The following is a 21,952-nucleotide window of genomic DNA, read 5'->3' on the forward strand; positions in this document are numbered from 1 at the left end:
GGGAAGTGCGAGGCGAGGGAGGGGGCGGGGACAGTGGGGGGCGGGGCCGATGAAGGGCGGGGCTGAGGAGAAGGGACTCGGGAGTTAGGATCCAGGAGTGGGCGGGCCTAGAGGGGGCGGACCCTAGAGGGGCGGGGCCGAGGCCGTGGCCCTGGCGGCCATGATGAGGCCCCGCCTTTCCCTTACGGCTGCTGCTCCACTTCCCTACGCGGTCCGAGGTAAGACTAGGTCTGGACAGAGGCCCGGATGTCCTCGGCCCGTCTGGGTCTCGTGCTGTCCCGGTGACACGGCGGGGCCCGGTGGGGGCGCACGCTGAGGCCTGCGGCGAGTCGCGTGGGTGCGATCGCGAAGAACGCGGACCCGGGCCCAGAGCGCGACGAGCCGTGGCAGGAGGCCGAGGGAGGGGCGCTGAGCCGAGGACTTTGTCCCGAGGCTCGGCCTCTTCCCGGATCCCTTTTCCTCATTGAGCTTCCCAGAATGTGTAACTCGGGGCGCTCGGGCGTACGGTCTCTGAGGGCATCTGCCGGTTTATCAAATACCCCACTACGTTTGCGTAGCTGTTCCTGCGTCCGGTGGATGGGTACCTCGCTCATGGAGGAAACAGACCCCAAAGCGTTCGCAGCCTCCACGGGCGCCTGGGTCAGGGGGCCGGGCACCTGGGGATCCCGCTTCTCCGCACACGCTTGCAAGCACTTTGGAAGGCTGATCGTATTTGTGAATGCGCTGTCAGTTGTGTAGGGGTCTGGCGGTCGTCTGTGAGTGGGTCGTCAGGGCGATGGCATTTGCGCGGACCTTGGAGGGCATTCGAGGTTGCAAGAATAATAATAGCTAAAATTTGTGTGCGTATCATGGCCAGCAGTGTTCGAAGTACGTGAATTAACTCAGTCCCGGGAACAACCCTATCAAACTGATCCTTTTAATATCCTTACTTTACAGATGGGGAAATGAGGCATAGAAAGATGACATAGTTTGCCCGAAGTCACGACCACTACCAAAGAACTACCGTGTATAGTACGTGGTGAAGCCAGAATTTGAACCTGGAGGGTCTGGCTCCACAACCTGCTCTAAAACCATTGTACCTTGGCACCCAGTAGAAACATCCAGGCTATGCTAGAATTATACATAATTGAGTTTGACTAAATTAAGATAACAGAAAACAAGGCCAGAAAAATACTGTGGGACCACTGAAGACAATTTTGAGAGCTAAGTTAAGGTGCTTGGAGTTCATGGGTGCTATGTTTTTCCCCAGGGTGGATTAAAAATTCATGTATGGACAAGCCATGTGAATTATGAAGGAAAAGCGATTATGCATAGTACAGTTAATAATGTGACCAAAGTATATATGGAGTTCTGTTCATCCTTTTTGTCAGTTCATAGTTTCAATTTTGTGAAGTTTTAATGGCATCAAGCTTTTAAAAAATTGCATAATTACTGACACTATCTTCCATTTCAATGACTTATTGGTTTTCACCTACTGCCCTGACAGCAGAGTGGGATTAGTTCTGGACACCTGTAGCAGCATCCTGGAAGTGGGCAAGCATTTTTCATCTGCTAGTTAATGTGGGCAAGCTAACCATGTTTTAAAATTGACAATGTGCTTAACACTACTGAACTATACACTTAAAAATGGTTAAGACAGTAAAGTTTATGTTATGTGTTTTTTAATCACAATTTTAAAATAAAATTAAAAATAAATTTAAATGACTAGTAATTCCAAGTAGACCATGTTAGGCCTGAAGATGTGTCGTGTATAGGGATCCATTGAGCAGTAAGTTAAATGGATTAAAGCCCTAGGCCTCCAATGCAGGATTGATTTTAGTGAGACACACAAGAAGGAAACAAAGTAGGAAGGAAAATTTAATTTCTTGTGTATAATTAGGATGGTGGCAGTGGGAATTCAGAGACGGGGTAACTTTAAGACATTTCAAATGTAGGTTGGGCAAGACAGGCATAGACGAAAAAGAGAAGCAAAAAAAGGAATAGAAACACTTGGTTTGAAGGTAGGAGACAGAAGCTTGACTTTAGATGCGTTGAGTTTTACTAGCCTGTGGCACATCCTGTGAGAAGGGTCCAGCAAGAAATTTAAATTCTGGCACCAATGCCTGAGAACGATTGAATCAAGAGAGGCAGATTTATATTGTTTCAACGCAAAAATAGAGCGGAAACTTAGGGAATGGAATCCTGTTTTTTCATGGAGGAGAGAATTTGAACAAGGAAGTGATGGTCAGCAGTTCCATAATCGGGTGATGTTGGGAAGACCTGTGTAGGTCATTGAGAGCCAGTGGGGTGGGACACACTGCAGATGGAGAAATGGATCAAAGTCCATGAGAGAATGAGAACAAAAACCCAGGTAGAGATAGATAGAAAACTTTTGAGGCTCATGGAAAGAAGGAAAGAATGGGTGAAATACAAAGAACACAGATTGCTGGAGATAAATAACACTTAACTTCAATAAGTAAAGGGAAGAAAAGTAAGATTTGACAGTTTAGCCTTCTGGGGAAATGGATGCTTTGTGAATAAAGATGACTTTGATACTTTTTACCTCATTGGCTTTCCATGTACCATGCATTGAGAGAAACTTTGTTCTCTGAAGAATATTGATGTACATTTCGTTGACTTTCTAGGAAGACTGGCACTGTGAAATTTTTTTTGCCTTTGTTTTTGGTTTTTCTTGGGGGAGGGTGTTTTTTATTATTCTATTCTACTCTGTAAGTTCTTTTCTCCCCCAAAATATGTTCTAGAACCGAAATGAAACGTGTCAGACAAATGACACATTTGGTGTCATTTGGTGCACACTACTACGTACATTTCTATTTATTTGTTTGTTTATTTCTGTGTATCAGTAACTTCACCATCATTCATAAGCCCAGTCAGTTTTCTCACCAGTTCATCCTTTCTAGCCAGTCAGCCCAGTAGTCCTTAAGCCGTCATCTCTTCCCTTCTTTATCCTCCCCGCATTACACGTTTGACCTACAACTCTTAGCTGATGAGTCTAGGCTTCTTTTTATCTTTCTCTACTTTTCTAGTCTCCACTCCTGTTTTCTTCACTCTCAGCAGTTGACTGTATCTCGTACTTTCAAATTACAATCTAAAACTTTTTCTATTTATTTAAAAGAAAAAAAAAACTTTCTTCATAGGACTCTTATTCCAGGAGAAGTTTTTAACCAAACACAAGGCCTTGTGGCAAAATAGGTGTTAAGGTACTTAGATTATGGGCCGAGGTAAAGCGATGGTGCTGTCCCATCAGCTGCCCTTTTGACACTGCCATACCCAGAGTAGGTTGTCATCTACCTCACAAGAGGAAAATGTCTCTGTTGAGAATGTGTAGTGTACTATACATGTCTGTATAACCTTTGTTGTGAAAAGTATGTCCCATTTCTACACCATTTGATCTTTTTTTCAGGATCATCTACCCTTTGGTGCAGATAAAAAAGCAAGTAGCAATTGGACAGGTACATTAAAGTTTTATTTTTATGTATTACTTTGGAAGTTGAATGAAAAATCTAGTAACTTGGTTTAAAATATGCTATTTTTTACATAGAAAAATTTTAGTGAAAAATGTAATCACCTAGTATATCATTTCTTATATCATAGTATATCATATCTAGTTCTTAGCTTATGTCTTATTTTTTATTGAGCCTAACTTTCTTAATTGACAATTGAAGATAGTTCCTAAAATGGGTAGTTAGGGGGAAAAAAAACTTTAAAAGCTTTGATTTTATTTTTATTAATTCATTCTACCAATTTAAAAAACAGTATTTTAACTTTGTTTTCTCTGGCCCAATGGAAAGTGTTTGATTTTGAATTTTAATTAAGAACATTCAAAGAGCAGAAGAAATAGACTACGTACGGATTACCAAAATAGATGAATAACAAAGTATAAAAACAATAGAGGTAAAGAATAAGCTAATTTTAAAAACTTTCACATAATTGGTAGTTAGAAGTTAAAAATTTATTCATTAATTCAACAAATAATTATTAGGTACCTCTCACGTACTAGATATATGCTCAGTGTACCATGTTTTGGGAAAGCAGACATAGCCCCTGCTAGATCTAAAAAAATAGGATTTCCTTTAAGAATAATTCAGGTAAATTTTTTTCCTTGGTCTCATGTGTATATATTTTAAAAGTATACATCTATCTCTGTTAATTCATTATTTAAGATAGTGTCATAAACAAGAATAGCTGAAGTTAATATTCAGTAATTAATAACATTTTGTGGGCAGTTTGTTTAAAAATTGGTCTTTTAAAGGTTAAAAGCATACACCTGTGAATAGAAGGTAATTCTACCTCTGTGTATAATTGTAATACCCTAATGCTATAAAATTAGTCAGTCTTTTCTGAAAAAAATTTTTTTTGTGAGTATTTAAAAACGCCTTCAGGAGGCAGGAAAGCATAGCAGGAGAGTAGGGGCTCTGATGTCAGACTTTCTGGTTCACATCCCACGTTTCCAATGCAAAGCTCAGTATTTGGATTTATTGAGGAGATTACTTAAACGTAGGATTGAAACTAATCTTATTTAGAATTTCGCAAAGGCGTTTCCAAAATAAGCTTCCTAAGATTATTGCTACGTATCTTTTTAGAGTAACCTTAACACCACAACTGATTAGCGTACAGTAGAACATTTCACTGAGAAGACCACCAGAGAGGTAATACTTGTGCCTGGTATCTGAGGATTTTTTATTTAGTGTGTACGATTTAGTGATTTGTAATAAGGAGGGGAAGGGAATCCTTCCTCGAGAGATACAAATCAGAATCAGTCTGGTTTCTCTTTGCTCAACAGGTATTTACCATAAAGATGGTGTTCCAGTTTTTTGGGTATTTATTATTAAAAATTAATAATGTGTGGTATTTTAACATTTAAGTTTAAATTATTTATGAAAATTTAAAGATGTGTTGGAGAGAAAAGAAGTACTAAACTTCAAAATTTCCCCATGACAAGCTGTACTTTTAATTCACTCAGGACAGAGTTTTGTTTTACTTGCTGGTTTGTTTTAAAAGGAGAAATGTTGATCTGAAAATTGTATATCACTTTCTCTGAAACACTCTCCTAGGATGAGTAATTTGATCTCGTTCAACATGTAGGAAAGTGCCTGTGACACTGTGTTCAGTAAATGTTACCTGTTATTATTATCAAAATCATTATTGTTATACCATTTTCCTCCCATTTTAATATCAACCATAATGTCATACCATTGCCTCTTGTTACAGTTAACAGGTAAACTATTAACAATTTTTAATCTTATAAGCTAAAGTTAATTATATTTATATTCTGCCTCTTTCTGAAAAGAATTTGGAAAAAAGTAAAAAGGAAAGGGACTTCCCTGGCAGTCCAGTGGTTAAGACTCTGCGCGTCCATTGCAGGGGGCATGGGTTTGATCCCTCATTGGGGAACTAAGATCCCACATGCCACGCGCACAGCCAAAAAAATAAATAAAAATAAAAAGAATTTGGGGCAGTCCACAGTCATACAGACAAAAAAGCTTGTTAATAAATTAGTAATGACATTCCAAAGTACTAAAGTTTCCTAAAGTGAGTACCAAGTGTAAGTGTATGTATCAAAATTAGTCAGTTTCATAATATTGTTTATGAGAGGAAATCAGCATGTGAAAAAAATTCAGGGTGGCAGACAGTTGCATGTTTAGATCATTTATCCCCAAAACAGTTAGTTTTGTTTCAAATTTTTTAGGAACTGATTCTCTAGAAACTAATGAGATTAATCTTCACTAATAGGAGAAGAATGGCGTTGAAACAGATTTCCAGCAACAAGTGCTTTGGGGGATTGCAGAAAGTTTTTGAACATGACAGGTAACTACTAAGAAGATACAATTTTAGATATCTCTAATTCTGCTTCCGCCTATTTGATTCTTTAAATAAGCCCATGAAAGATCTCTGTTGCGTGAATTACTGTTTACCTGTAGAAAATACCTGTGATTTTTATCAGCTTTATCTTATCTAGTTTTGATATTGGTGATGGTAATAAACTCTTAGTGATAAAAAGCAAATTAAGGACGTGATGCATTTCAGTGCCCATGAACAAACATGTAGTTTAAGAGCTTTAGAATTCATTTTTTATAAAAGCTGATTTATTATTTCATATATCTCTTTAGAAACAGTTTTTCTTTTAATAATTTTAGTGCTGCATTGAGGGTGTTACATTTATTCTTTGAATTCAGCCTGCTCAGAATGACTGTGTACCCTGCACAGCATAGGCTCAGTTTGGTTAATATCAATAGATCAGTATGCTAAATTGGCCTCATTCTTTCTTTAAGGGCTATGGTATATTCCTGAAATGTTGCTGGAATCACTTATATTGGACATTAAATCACTTATTTTATGTTTCTTTCTTGACTGATGACAATCAGGGCAACTGATTTTTTTTGTATGTATGACTGTTAAAATTACAGTGTTGAACTGAAATGCAAAATGAAATTTGCTATCTATTTACCACCAAAGGCAGAAACTGGAAAATGCCCTGCACTATACTGGCTGTCTGGTAAGTGTTCTGCATTTGAGTTTTATAAAGGAGTTTCTTTTTCTTTTTAACTAGCTAATCTTATTCTTTAATCTTTACTTATTGGTGTGCTTTCTAAACCATTTATAAAAGACTTCAGGAGCCTGTCATAGTCTACTCTTACTTTATCCCGAGAATAATTTCAGACCTGCTGAATTACATTTATTATACTTCTTTTTCAATTAGACCAAGTAACAGCAGAGAATATAAAGTTCTAGACGCAGTGACAAGAGCTTAGAAAAGTTATTTACTTTGTACCTACTCGAGCGTTTCTGAGAGACTTTACCACTCAAATAGAACAGTATTAGGTAAAACCAGGACACCTGTGATACGCTAATTAGAAACTACAGCCAAGAAACTTCTTGCAGTGTTCTCGGAAATATTTTAATTGGACACACCTTCTCTGGCCACAATCTGGAACATCACAAAAGAATACTAATGCTTCTCAGAGGTGAATGTTGAAGATTCTTGAATGGATTGTGAGAGAGTAATTCTGAACCTCTGTGCTAACTTTTCTTTCACAAGACATTGGCACTTCATCTTTAGAAGCAGACGTTATAAGAGACTCATAGAAACCAAATTATGTCATAGCGTTCTATTTTTGTTTCTTTAAAATTGCTTCTTATAACTTTGATTTAAATCCTCCTTTATGTATGTTTCCTCAAAGATATGCCCCAAATACCAGTCTTTAAAAATGAGAATAGTATTTCATTTTAAAAGGTAAAAATTAAGTGCCTACCTAGTTTTTTTTTAACATCTTTATTGGAGTATAATTGCTTTACAATGGTGTGTTAGTTTCTGCTGTATCACAAAGTGAATCAGCTATACGTATACATATATCCCGATATCCCCTCCCTCTTGCATCTCCTTCCCACCCTCCCTATCCCACCCCTCTAGGTGGTCACAAAGCACTGAGCTGATCTCCCTGTGCTATGTGGCTGCTTCCCACTAGCTATCTGTTTTACATTTGGTAGTGTATATATGTCCATGCCACTCTCTCACTTCATCCCAGTTTACCCTTCCCCCTCCTCGTGTCCTCAGGTCCACTCTCTATGTCTGTGTCTTTGTTCCTGTCCTGCCCCTAGGTTCTTCAGAACCATCCTTTTTTTTTTTTTAGATTCCATATATATATGTTAGCATATGGTATTTGTTTTTCTCTTTCTGACTTACTTCACTGACTTTAGGTCCATCCACCTCACTACAAATAACTCAATTTCGTTTCTTTTTATGGCTGAGTAATATTCCATCGTGTATATGTGCCACATCTTCTTTATCCATTCATCTGTCGATGGACACTTAGGTTGCTTCCATGTCCTGGCTCTTGTATATAGAGCTGCAATGAACATTGTGGTACATGACTCTTTTAGAATTATGGTTTTCTCAGGGCATATGCCCAGTAGTGGAATTGCTGGGTCATATGGTAGTTCTATTTTTAGTTTTTTAAGGAACCTCCATACTGTTCTCCATAGTGGCTGTATCAATTTACATTCCCACCAACAGTGCAAGAGGGTTCCCTTTTCTCCACACCCTCTCCAGCATTTATTGTTTGTAGACTTTCTGATGTGCCTATCTAGTTTTAACTCAACAACTAATTTCTTTGATTGGAAAAAGCAAACCAATTTTGCTAGAAGAGCAGGGTATTGCCAAAAGCAACAACACATTACATGTTTGTTTTAGAAACATGGTATTCTGTAGCTAAAGATGCTCTTAGAAATCATGTAACCTGTAGAATAGGAAACTGTTCTGTAGTACCAGGGAAATTATATATTACCCAGGGTCACATAAAAGAGTGAACAAGTTTTCTGATTCATGGTCCAAAGCTGTATTCATTCTTTTCTCCTGTTCTTTTTACCTTTTGTTTCTGGTGAGAGCTACTGCAGTCATATGTCTTGTTAAAGGAATAACACACCATTAGGGTTGTAATAACATTTGTTTTATGCGCCATATTGCCATTCTACAGTTTGAATAATTCTAAATTCCCAAACACACTTGGTCCAAAGGATTTCAGTAATTGAAATTTTAGTGAGTGACTTTCAAAGGACAGCTATGGGAGCATTTAACCTAAGACAGTTCTTGGATTAATACTGTTACGTATTTTATGAGAAGGGAAACTTTAGTGTCTTTTTCAGCATTATTTCTTAAAACAAACAAAAAACTTTTTAATAAGTGAGCTTGTTTTCTGTGTTATAAGAAGATTAAAGCTTATAAACTCACAGCATATCATGAGATAACAATATTTTTGATCTTTAGGTTTAACTTGCACAGAACAAAATTTTATATCAAAATCTGGTTACCATCAAGCTGCCTCGGAACATGGCCTTGTCGTCATTGCTCCAGATACCAGCCCTCGTAAGTGTTCTTGTTCCAGAGGTCCTTTGTAAAAATATAGATCTTTAAGACTTAAGTTATAATAATGCACAATTCATTTTATATTTTTGCTATTTATTAATCTTTCAAGCAACATCATGACTCTAAAATACCATGCTGTACATTTTCCTCACTGAATTTTACTCATAACGTCACTCTTATGAGAGGAGACAGTTTTGCTATTCCCATTTTACAGATTAAGACACTAAGGCACTTTAAAACAGAGACTGAGCAACTCAAGTAATAATGTATCACATTGGCACTAGTGCCAAAATAACCTACAATGCATAGGAAATAATTTTTTTATTCCTTGGGTAAACTGCCTTGTCACGTGGTAATTATCTTTTCTCATTTCTGTTAGTCATCAAATAGTCGTACAGTTAAACAAGTATTAGTTTTAATATAAGTGATTATAATGTTTACATTAGAGAAATGAGAATATCAAATATTTGAGAATTCAATCCATCAGATAGTTGAAACTTGTTTTGGGACCCTAGAAGCGTCAGGAAATGGAATTTAAATGGTAGCTAAAACTATCTGGAAGTTGAATGGCTGGCCTTGAAAGTAATGCATTTCCTTTCACAATCCATATTATGTAAAAGTAAGACGTGTCACAGGAAATGTAATAAAATGTTTAATTCAGAAGAGCATCAAAAATATAAAATGCCTTGGAATAAACTTTTAAAGTATGAAGATTTATTTTTTAAAAAAACATAAAATTTCCTAACTGTTGTAAGTGGAAGAATGTCATGTTCCTGGATGGGTAGACTGACTATTATGAAGAGGTCATTTCCATCAAATTACGTATCACTATAATTTTATTCAGAATCCCAGTGGTTGGCTTTTTAACTGTATGCAAGGATACAAAATAAAACGTAATTAGTTAAAATAGAATATAAGAAAATCCCATTGGGGGATGGGTAAAAAGGGGAAACGTGAATGGAATGATTCCCAAGTACATAAGGAGACATCTTCAGTTCAAAATAGTGAATTGAGCACAAGCATTTGTTCCCCTTCCCTTCTAAGATCACAGTGGTACAGAGAAGTAAAGAAGTGTTGGTAATGAGGAGGGGCATCAGAGAAGGAATCTTAACGCATTTCTGAAAGATAAAAAGAGAGTATAAGCCCTTTGACAGGTAAAACAGAGTGAGGAAAGATATGTTCAGAATACATAGGAGGGAGCTTCATCAGTGAAGAAAGCCAGTGAATACCCCAGCCTGGAGGGCCATTCCCTCTCTTGCCTCATTGGCTAGAACTAGTCACATGACCCCACTCAAGGGGGCAAGGAAGTATGTGCCCCAAAACGCAGAGAGCCCACAATACTTGGTGAACAGCTCTAATGCAAGTGAAATTTCAGGTTCATTTTAAAGTGTGTTATTAAACATGGGCCATTACTACAGAGTAGATGAAACCACAAGATTTTTCCTTAATAGGTGGCTGCAATATTAAAGGAGAGGATGAGACCTGGGACTTCGGCACTGGGGCTGGGTTTTATGTGGATGCCACTGAAGATCCTTGGAAAACTAACTACAGAATGTACTCGTATGTGACGGAGGAGGTAATTTAATTTACAGTGTAATTATTAGTTGATGACTGCCAAAAGTTTCATTTGGGACACAGAGTCCTTCCAGTCCCGAGAATTTTAAACTAGGGTATGGTATTGTTGAATCTATTGGGTACATATTTATTAATTATCTTGGTAAAAATTCCAAAGTTTACAAGTACTATAGTACTATTTTCTGCAATTTAAATGAACACTAAGTACAATTTTGAAGAGTTTCATAATTATATTGACACCTGTATACACTACCCAGGTTATACAAAGAAAATAGTATATGAAAAGACTGTATTTTCTGGCAGCTGGTTCATCCAGACATATTTCATAGTGATTAAAATCAAAAAGGATAAGTGGTAAAGCATTGCTTCTATTAATAATGTGTGTGCAGTTTATGCATTTTTCTATGATTTTAATTGTTAATGTGCACATCATAGAAACTCAGAAACGATAATATAAAATTTTAATCACCCATAATTCTCTCACCCCAAACAACTATATTTTCGTATATTCCAGACATTTTTTATGACTAGTTTTCATATAAAAGTAAAACATTTTTATCTTGTTCTTTTTTTAGTTATATAAAGTAAATATTTTCTAATATTCTGATCTATTTGTAACATAATTTTAATAATTGTATAATATTCTGTCATATGCTGTGATTTACTTTTTTCTAATGGAGGCTATTTATATATTTACATATTTTTTTTACCATAATACGTATTACTGCATTGATTATCTTTGTTTATAATTTTTTACCCATAAGGACTTTTCCCTTAGAAGAGATTCCAGGAAGTGAAATTACTAGATCAAAAGTTTGCATTTTAAAGTTTCTTTCTGCATTATCTTCTTAAAGTCACTTTCTAAGGAAGATGTAACATATATTCTCCAGTGATATATTAATGATCATTGTCTATCTGACTTTTTTTTTAATCTTTACTAGTGTGAACCATTTTAAGACTGTGAATTTGGAAGTATTGATTATTTTAGATGACTTTGAAAAAGTCTAAATTTATTTGTCATATCTCTTGTCCCACTATTAAATTCTCTGTAGCTTCCACAACTCATAAATACCAATTTTCCAGTGGATCCCCAAAGGATGTCTATTTTTGGCCACTCCATGGGGGGCCATGGAGCTCTGATTTGTGCTTTGAAGAATCCTGGAAAATACAAAGTAAGATTACCTAAGCTTCTAGTGACAGATATTTCTCGTGAATAGTATAATATTAGGAACTTTCAAAGATTGAAATTAAGATACTGTTGTTTTAGTATTGGGACTAAACTTTTCTAGTCTTGGGAATTTCAAGGGGTTTGTGGGGAAAGAGCATTAAATTTGACCACACAATACATGCTACAGAATCAGAAGTATAGGAATTTTATCCCAGTGGTTTCTCATTGGTCTATTAGAGGTATTATAAAGCAGTTTTCATTGCTTCTATTCAAACTATAGTTTTCTAGGCTTTTTTTCCCTAAAAGTTATTATTGATTAATGTTATTGTGACAGTATGTTATCATTTACTTTTACCGGGAATATTCTTGTAAAGTTGACTTTGATTTTCCACTGTTTTAAGTGGAAAAAATGAGTAGAAACGCTGAACATAAACTTTCATTTGTGCCTTATTTAATGAAAATGTAGCTCTTTTAATAGAACACACAAAGGATGTGGTATCTTGGAGAGGCGTATAATCTAAGCCCATAATATAGCAAAAGGAAAATTGTTCACAGGGATTTTCATGCAAGTCAGAGTTTTTAAGCAAGTTGTAAATACCTGTTCATATTCAATTTAGCAAAATAAAACTTGTTTTTAATTTTTTTGTTTGTTTCTGAAGTCTGTGTCAGCATTTGCTCCAATTTGCAACCCAGTGCTCTGTCCTTGGGGCAAAAAAGCCTTTAGTGGATATTTGGGAACAGATCAAAGTAAATGGGAGGTAGGTACTGGATGGCGGTCTTCATACTCATTCTTAAGTTTTCAAATTTGTTAAAAAGCTACACACTACAGACGTTATATTCTTAACTTACTCAAGTTAAGGATTCAGAGCAAAAAATAATTAACTAAAGTGTATACATATAACAACAACAACAGAACAATATTTCAATTGCATTTCAATTGAATTGAAATTCAATTTCAATTGAATTATGGCAGATATTCTGCGGCTACACTTTTTTTCTGCTAATGGTTAATTTATATGTTTATTTTCTAAATTAACATTACAAAAAATACCCCATATTACTAAATTTAGACTTACCTCATATTAACTGTGTGCTTAATTGTATGATAAGAGCTACGAGGCCTGGCTTTTTATTTTGTGTATCTGTTTCAAAGTCTAGCATCTCTCAGATTGGATTTTAAATTCTAGACTTAAAAGCTTTTAAAAATAGATATTGTATATGTAATATACATTTATGAGAATATTTCCAACAGTATGATTGCTTTTTCAAGCATAGGAGCAGATGCTTCTAAATGAAAATAAAAATGGTAAAAATGGCCCTTTTTTCCTGACACTGATTTGCTCTTGTACAGAAATGGGCTATTTGAAAACTCCACCAAGAGTTTGAATATTTTGCAGGTGAACTCATCATCATGTGCATGTTAGCAAGTAGAAAATCATCGAGTGGGAAAAAAACTTTTTTGTCTTATTGCTGTATATTCAAAGTCATTTACACATGGACCCCTATTTTATTTAAGATTGGTCATTGAAATTCTGACAAATTGGAAGGTTAATCTTTTAGTCATTAGAGTTTTGTTTTGCTTCGGCTTAGATTTTTATTATATTGGAAGAATGCTGAAAATTATTACTATTAGTTACTTTGGGGACAGTGCATTGACAGTGCTTGTGCCTCAGTGTTTTGAGTCCTCACCATGTGCAGAGTTTGTGTGGGGTTTTGAGATCTTATGTCAAGAAGGTGATGACCCTTTCCTGTCCACAGGGGCCTTATGGTCTAATAGAAGTTTTGAGTAAAAGACCAACTGATTGGGAGAAGTAGGGGAGAGGTACCCTATAAAGGAATCTGTATCATTTCTCTCCAAATGGCAGTAGATTTTACTATTTTAATTATGCAGTGTTTAGGCTATCATTTAATTTACTCTTGGAATAAGGAGGCCATGCAGAATTATGAAATCGTGGAACTTAGAACTAGTTGGACTTTATAGGTGTCCTTCCACCCTCTCCTTTTAAGATTAAAAAAAGCAAGTCTTAAAAAGCATGCTACTTTAGAAGGGGAAATCTTTTGGTTTTTGTGTGTCTTGATCAATGCATAAAAGTTGTCATTAGTGAAGATACATGAATAATCAATATTTAAAGATGGATGGTAAAACAGAAAATTGTAACTAGCGGCAGCTCCTCACATAATAAATTTGAGTTGTTGATATGATTCAGATTGTTCAAATCAAGTCTTCCTGAAAGTTCCTGGAGATAGTAGACATTTGGTGCCGTTCAGCAGATAGCAAAAGAGAGATTTATGTCTGGAATTAGTCAAAAATAGGGACAAAAAATAGACTATTTATTCGAAAAAGAGAATATTTGGAAATAGAAAAAGATAATGGAGTTAGAAGAAATAGTCCATTTGTAAAAGGATTTACAAAGAAAACAAATTGGTTTTCTTGGAGTTGAGAGGTGATTAAACCTTAAAGGTTTGGAAGAAAAAAGGCTATATACTATGAAGAATACTTGAGATATAGAATTCTTGCTGTTGGTCTAGGACTGGTTGAAAGTAGGGAAGAAGCTGTAACTGAGGATAGAATTCTGAAGGCTGTAAATAAAAACCAGACAAGCCAACTTAAAAGCATATTTTCAATTTAATCAGCCTTAGAGCTGAAATGACTTTAAATTTCTATTCAGTTCTAGTATAGGGTATTCTGCAGAATATCTTTCTGGGCACTTCCAAATTTATTTTTCATTATTTCTCCCCTTTTTATAGGCTTATGATGCTACCCATCTTGTGAAGGCCTGCCCAGGTACTCAGCTGGATATACTAATTGATCAAGGAAAAGATGACCAGTTCCTTTCAGATGGACAGCTACTACCTGATAACTTCATAGCTGCCTGTACAGAAAAGAAAATCCCTGTTGTTTTCAGATTACAAGAGGCAAGTACTAGGAAACCTTAGCTTGTTCTAAATTAACTATAAAAAAAACAAGATTCCATAGTACTTTCTTAATTTTATTTTAGAATTTGAAAAGCTACCTCTAGTAAGGTATTTTTTAATTATAATAAGACATTTAAAGTGAAAGCCTTCCTATTAAGTTACTGATATCTAAGACCAAATTCCATAGAAATAGGAAAGGTTTTGACAGTGAAAAGTATTTACAATTTTCTGTCCCACTGTAAAATCAGTAAATAACACGAATTTAACGCTTGAATAGTACTTAATTGTCAACGTTATCGGGTATATCTTTCTTGACACATGCGACTATTGTTGCAGTAAAATAAAAGGACAAGCTTCCACCTTCATTACTCTTGAGTTAGGTGCTAATCTATTTGTTGTGCTACTTGCTAGTTGTTTAAGAATAATTACTGAATTTCAATTGGTTCGCAAATTTTCCTTGACTAAAATACTTTTGACTATTCACTACTCACCTAACTCTATGCTAATACAGCTATAATTAAAGAAATTCTACCTTTATTTTTTTTAAATTATGTATTCATAAGCTTCAGAACATGATAAAAACAAAATTTTTATTTCAGGATGAAAAGTGAACACTGAAAATTATACATGGTTGTGATTTTTTTAAACATTTTTATTCGTGTTTAAGGGTAATATGTCAGGCACATTGATCTAAAACATATAATGATAAGTGTTCAGATAAATCTAGATCAATGTGTAATGTGGTATATTTCAGTTTACAAAAATGTTTTCGCAGCATTAGCTCATTTTAACCTTATATGACCAGATGAGAGACCATTCCTAGCCTATCCACCTGTTTGGGTTTTTTTCAACTTTTTTTTTTGTTGTGGTAAAATACCACAATACCACATAAAATTTACCACCTTAACTATTTTTAAGTGAACACTTCAGCGGTATTAAATACATTCATAATGTCATACAGCTATCACCACCATTCATCTCCACGATTCTTTTCATCTTGTAAAATTGAAACTCTGTTCCCATTAAATACCGACTCCCCATTTCTCCCTGCCCCCAGCCCTTGGCAACCACCATGTTACTTTCTGTCTCTCTTACTACTCTGAGGATCTCATATAAGTGGAATCATACAGTGTTTGTCTTTTTGTGACTAGCTTATTTCACGTAGCACAGTCCTCTTAAGGTTCATCCGTGTCTCATGTGCCAGAATTTCCTTCCTTTTTAAGGCTCTTCATTGTGTGCATATACCAAATTTTGCTTATCCGTTCGTCTGTCAGTGGACCACTTAAGTTGCTTCCAAGTCTTAGCTATTATGAATAATGCTGCTGTAAACATGGGTGTACAAATATCTCTCAGGATTCTGCTCTTAGTTCTTTCGGTTATATACCCAGAAGTGGGATTGCTGGGTCATATGGTAGTTCTATTCTTAGTTGTTTGAGGGACCTCCCTATTGTTCTCCAGAGCGGCTGCACCACTTTGCAGTCCCACCAGCAGTGCACAAGGGTTCCAGTTTCTGCACCTCCTCCCCAACACGTCTTTTCTCTTCTTTTTTTCCTGGATAGTAGCCATCCCGGTGGCTGTGAGGTGGTAATGTGGTTTTGATTTAAATTTCCCTAATGATTACTGATGTTGAGCATCTTTCCGTGCTTATTGCCCATTTGTATATCTTTTGAGAAATGTCTCTTCCAGTCCTTTGCCCATTTTTTCATTGGGTTGCTTTTTGTATTGAATGCTATTTGTATTGAGTTTTATGAGTTCTTTGTGTATTGTGGATGCTAATCCTTTATCAGATAAATGATTTGCAGATATTTTTCTCCCATTCTGTGGGTTACCTTTTTACCCTGTTGATGTTGTATTTTGATGCACAAAATATTTTAATGTTCACGAAGTCCAATCTGACTATGTTTTATTTTGTTGCATGTTCCTTTGGTGTCGTATCCACGACATCACTGCCAAGTCCATTGTCATGAAGCTTTTGTTCTATGTTTTCTTCTAAGAGTTTTATAGTTAGTTTATAGCTTTAGGACCTATATTTAGTCTTTAATCCAATTTGAGTTAATTTTTGAATATGGTGTTAGGTAAGGATTCAACTTCATTTTTTTGCACGTGGATTCCAGCATCATTTGTTGAAAAAACTATCCTTTTGCCATTGAATGGCTTAACACTCTTGTCAAAAATCATTTGACTGTATATTCCAGGGTTTATTTATGGGCGCTCTATTCTATTCCATTGGTCTATATGTCTGTCTTTATACCAGTTACCACACTTTTTGATTACTGTAGCTTTGTAGAAAAATTTGAAATCTGGAAGCATGAGTTCTCAGGTTTTTTTCTTCTTTTTCCAAGATTGTTTTGGCTATTTGGGCTCCCTTGAGATTCCACTTGAATTTTAGGATGGTTTTTCCTGTTGCTGCAAAAATTGCCTTTGGAATTTTGATAGGGATTGCATTGAATCTTTACATCGCTTTGGGTAGTCTTGACACCTTAACAGACCATGAACATGGGATGTGTTTCCATTTATTGTGTCTTCTTTAATTTCTTTCAGCAGTGATTTATTCACTGTACAAGTAGCTCATCTTCTTGGTTAATTCCTAAGTATTGTATTCTTTCTGATGCTGTTGTAAATGGAGTTGTTTTCATAATTTTCTTTTCAGATTGTTCATTTTTAGAATATAGAAATGCAGCTGATTTTTGTGTTTGACTTTTTATCCTGCTCCTTTTGCTGAATTATTAGCTCTAACAGTTCAGGGTTTTCTACATACAAGATCATATTATTTATGGACAGAGATAATTTTACCTCTTCCTTTCCAATTTGGATGCCTTTATTTCTTTTTCTTGCAAATTGCTCTGGCTAGAACTGCCAGTACTATGTTGAATAGAAGTGATAAAAGTGGGCATCCTGTCTTATTCCTGATCTTAGAGGAAAAGCTTTCAGTATTTTACCATTAAGTATGACATTTGCTATGGGTTTTCATGCATGACTCCTGGCCATCTGTTTTACAGATGAGGAGACAAGCTCAGAAAAGTAACCTACTTATCTAAGGTCACACAGCTAGTTTATGGTGGAACCAGGCCTGGAAGCAAGGTCGTCTGATTGCAAATACTATCCTCCTTTCATCTGTCTAACCATTCCAAAGCAAGGCAAAGCAGTACTCCTGAAGAGCCAAGGGATGGAATTAGAGCTAACGTAGGGGAAGCTGTGCATAAGCTGCTACTTGTCTAACTCATGCAGCAGATCTTAGCAATCTCCCTGATGTCCTTTTAATCTCCTTGATATTTCTAACATGTAAACAATATATATATCATGTGGGAAAATATGTCCAAAACCAATACATTATGTATACCTTGTTTGTGGGTATCCATCACATAGAAATAGATTTTTTTAGATTAATTTGAACATTTATCATCAGAAGTACATGTTTCAGATCAATAATCAACCTTGATAAATTTGATTATAAACATAATAGTATGTTTATATTAACTGTTACTCTAAGTGATGTGACAAAGCATGTTTTTTCCAAATGACGTTAACTCCTTGGCTCTAGTGGTGTTGTTGCCTCTTCTGCTTCCCTTGTGTCTGTGCCAGGAAATTTCATTGTTACCACCAACAACCAAGTTTCATCCTGCCAACAAAGACTGAAAAATCTCTAGAGTTTGTTATAAAAACAACAGAGTTAGAACACTGATGAAATTCTTGGGGGCAGAAAATAAATCAACTTATTTCTAAAATGACTAACTCCCAAGCAACTGAAAAACGTAGTTGTCTGTACTTAATGAAGAGTCAGTACAAAGCATTCAATTCTTTAAAAAAAAAAAAAAGTGAGAAAGTATTGAAATCATCAGTCACAGTTTTTAGCTCAGGCACAATTTTCTATTCACTTTCCTTCCAGCATGGACAGGTTAAAAGTGAACTACACAGTCTCAAGCAGATTATGTTTAGGGTGGTTGTAATTGAATGAGCGACTGAACGGACATACCTGGGCACTGGCTCCAGGGAAGCAACTTTTCAGACTTTCAAGCCAACTTCCGTTGACTTCAGATTACCTCAGGTCTGAGGGCACTTGGTTATAAGTACAGTTGATCTGTATTTCTTTATGAAGTGGGAGCTGTGAAGGATTAAATAAGCTGAAAATAATAGTGGGTAATATAAATGAGTGATCTAGGGAGGAAAAAAGAATTATTGCAATCATGTACATGGTTTACCCAACCTCATTCATTTTCCTCTTTTTAATGGTGTTAAATGCTCACAATCTACATTTCTATCAACTGTCAAAAAAATTGAGGGGGAAGTGTAGTCTATAGGGATATTAATTTGGTTTTTATTATACTTCATAATTTTTTCTTTTTCTATTTTTACTTCAGTGAATCTAAATTGAAAATGCACAAGGTAGCAGAATTCTGATAGCCAATATACACAGATCAAGTCTTAGTCTGAAGAGGAAAGGCCTAGTATGTCTTATTATCAGTTATTGAAGTAATATAGTGAAGAAACATTTTCAGTTTCAGACCTAATGGAAACTTCCAGAAACCAACACTGAAGCAAGGCTATAGTAACTTCTCAAGTCTCAGGCCCTTTTTGAAGATTCAGAGGTTGTTTTGGTCTCTGTGCCTGCCTGTTAGAGAAGAGTGTAAACATGGCACAGAATTCTAGAAGTGCAGGGCTCTCTCACTCATCTGTATCGCCATGCTTAGCACAATTACCTGGCACATAAACCCTCAGGAAGTGCTTATTGAATAAACAAAAGAGCAGCTTTCAGCCGTCTTCTTTGTACTCTGAAGAGACTTCATAACTCGGGAATTCATATCTGAGCTTTGCTAATTGGGTCTGGAAAATATGTAGGAAAATACTGCCTGTTAGAATAAATGTTCGTCATAGCCGCTGAAGCACTGCTGCTTTTTTTGAGAACTGAGCAAAGAATAAAAGAATGAGTTCGTTTATTTTTATACTCTAAGAGTTTTGCTACCAAGGATTTTTCCATTTCAAGTGTGAGGTAGACGAGGAAAGGAAGGCCCTTTCAAGTGTCACTAAATGAACGTAGTTACACAAGCTGCTTAACATACAAACCAATTCAAAGAATTCGATGAAGGGAGCTACTACCCCCATTTAATAATATTGACCGGCAGAGCTTGAAACTCATCAAGAATGACACAGTCAGCTCTAATTATATAAACGTCTTATATCTACCAGAATGGCAGTAATTCAAATGTATTCTCTTGCCTTTATGTTGATATTTTAAAAAATCTTTCTTGGTCCCTCATGATAGGCATTTTCTGTTTTCTCATGAAGGTAGACCTTCAGTTAAATATCATTGTGGAAGGACATTTGCTTTGCATTTTAGGTGAAATACACTGCTATCTTGCAATACACCCCTGAGAGCTCAAAACTGTCACTTTGGTTTACTCTGGGACTTCTCTAATAAAATAATAATAATAAAAAATAATAACAATAATAATAGTGGCTACCCACTATGTGCCTGAAACTGCAACACACTGAACATATGTGCGCCTAAACATGAAAATACAGCATAGTCAGTCGCGTTAGGATCTCTGTTAACAAGTGTTTCAAGGCATCTACACCTGTTTTCAGTCAGATCCATCTTATCATCGGTGAAAAATGGCGGGTACTTGGTACTATATTTCACAGGTTCTGTGGCCTGAAAATCATGGGCATATTTAGCCTCTTAACAACTCAAGAATTCCATGGTGGAAAATGCTTTTCTTTAACTTTCTTTATGTAAGAAACTGTCCTTCAGCTCTAAATTTAACTAATTTAACTGGGACTGGTCTGATCGTCGAGAGACGTGAAACCAAATAGTTCCAAGGCTCAGCCTTAATTTTGACAACATTCATGTGAGATTCACTTCCACAGTTTGGGCACTGAAAATAGAAGACAGGTTGCTTTTAAGTTACTTTGATGATTTTAAACTAGAACTCTTTATTAACTGCTGTTCCCAAGATATGCACTGCATACCCCTGCCAACTAAGAGGTAGAGAACATTTACTGATTCATCAAAACCTTAGGGACTTTACCTTGTTCCCTGAAACCCAGGTGATATTTTTATTAGGTTTTTTTTGTTTCTTAAGTGCTTAGAAAAATTCCGTTTTCCTCCCATCAGAGACCATTCGCTCGATCTTAGACTTTCATCTTTGTCAGATTATTCTATTTTGTATTTTTTTTTTCTATTTTGTATTTTAATTGTGTTTTGGCAAGGTAAGGGCTGTCCCCCAAATTATCTGGTTTTTAACTCTTTGATTCTTCCCACCCTATTTTTCTTTTCTTTTTCCTTTGAGAGCTACTTATTTTGTACTCAGAGGACACTCCAAGAAAGGATTGCCTCTCCATTTACCATTGATTACCTATCAAGGATTTTATTTGACCAGACAGAAATCTGTTTCAACTCAACTACTTGGCACATTTTCTCTCTGCTTCATGGTAGTTTTCAAAAGTTTACTGACTTTTTACCCAGTTTGATTTATTGCTGAGGGATGTCAGAGTGTAATGAATTATTCCTTTTTCCTCAGATAAAGGTACAATATGCTTTTACCGTGCAGGAGGTCGAATTCTTAACGTGATTTATGATGGCTGTGCTTAACTTCCCAGTGATAGGGCATTTGGGCGTTCTTCATGTTCTTTCTGTATTGTTTACGTGTGCTTATTTTGTATCTTAACATTCCCTTATTGAGGGTGGTGCATTGCTTTTGTGAGTTGAAACTTTTTTCAACTACTCTTTTTTCAGTGAAAATGTTGAAGTACAAGTGTAATAAGCTTTACTTTGATTATAAACCTTCCACATGTTGTGATAGTTTGATTATTTATAAGCAAATTAAGTGACATGCAAGATATATTTAATGTACCTAATATCGATTTTTCTGAATAGTAGATAAATGTCTTATCTCTATTTTGTCTTCTAGGGTTATGATCATAGCTACTACTTCATTGCAACCTTTATTACCGATCACATCAGACATCATGCAAAATACCTGAATGCTTGAAAAGCTTCGGATAAGAGAATCTCTTCAGGATGATAAAATTGTAATAAACAGGCTGGCAAGGAAAAAAGATTTTAAAACATTGGATTTTGTAGTGCCAAAAATGCTTCATTCTGTAGTTGAATCACCCTCTAAATAAATATATCAAACCTGCTTCTGATTTAAAAAGTTACCTTACCAGTGTTCACATGGGAAATATTTAATACTTCACAGTTTTCTCGAGGTAATTTGGAAATCATTGTTGTGTTGACCTCAGGACACAGAATATGAATATAATCCCATTGAAATCATTAAATGCTAACTCTGGAACAGAGAGTTTAAAGGTAGTTTAGCCTAAACTCCTCACCTTTCCAGACTTTAAACCTCTGAAGGCGTGGCCTGTCTTCTTCCTGTTCATTGTTACACACCTAGTGTCTAGCAGCCACTTGGCGCGCTTCTAGTAGT

General features: G+C 35.9%; 1 protein-coding gene across 15 annotated transcripts; it reads left to right on the forward strand.

Moving 5' to 3' along the window:
• The first annotated feature begins 140 nt into the window (after positions 1-140).
• Positions 141-21,661, forward strand: ESD (esterase D). 15 transcript variants are annotated; one of them, XM_033843617.2, is made up of 12 exons: positions 141-218; positions 937-1,213; positions 3,404-3,452; positions 4,584-4,649; positions 5,734-5,808; positions 6,408-6,496; positions 8,765-8,863; positions 10,315-10,439; positions 11,491-11,610; positions 12,266-12,364; positions 14,355-14,522; positions 21,431-21,661. In XM_033843617.2, the coding sequence occupies exons 5-12, from the start codon at positions 5,741-5,743 to the stop codon at positions 21,509-21,511; spliced, it is 849 nt and encodes a 282-aa protein (XP_033699508.1). In that variant the 5' UTR covers positions 141-218; positions 937-1,213; positions 3,404-3,452; positions 4,584-4,649; positions 5,734-5,740; the 3' UTR covers positions 21,512-21,661. The 15 variants fall into 15 exon arrangements, with proteins under 15 accessions (XP_033699508.1, XP_019792126.1, XP_073651307.1 ...); XM_019936567.3 differs by lacking the exon at positions 4,584-4,649 and adding an exon at positions 4,784-4,818; XM_019936569.3 differs by lacking the exon at positions 4,584-4,649 and adding an exon at positions 4,784-4,818 and having other exon boundaries at positions 193-218; positions 937-1,011.
• The last annotated feature ends 291 nt before the right edge of the window (positions 21,662-21,952 follow it).

The sequence above is a fragment of the Tursiops truncatus genome, chromosome 18 (genome assembly GCF_011762595.2).
Source record: "Tursiops truncatus isolate mTurTru1 chromosome 18, mTurTru1.mat.Y, whole genome shotgun sequence".
In the NCBI taxonomy this organism is placed as follows: Eukaryota; Metazoa; Chordata; class Mammalia; order Artiodactyla; family Delphinidae; genus Tursiops; species Tursiops truncatus.

What these genes read in the sequence shown, in the direction of transcription:
- ESD (XM_033843609.2), top strand. An exon ending in ATGGTGTTCCAGTTTTTTGG is followed by an intron (nt 4,819 to 5,733) that starts GTATTTATTATT and finishes CTTCACTAATAG; the next exon opens with GAGAAGAATGGCGTTGAAAC. An exon ending in ACTCGTATGTGACGGAGGAG is followed by an intron (nt 10,440 to 11,490) that starts GTAATTTAATTT and finishes AATTCTCTGTAG; the next exon opens with CTTCCACAACTCATAAATAC.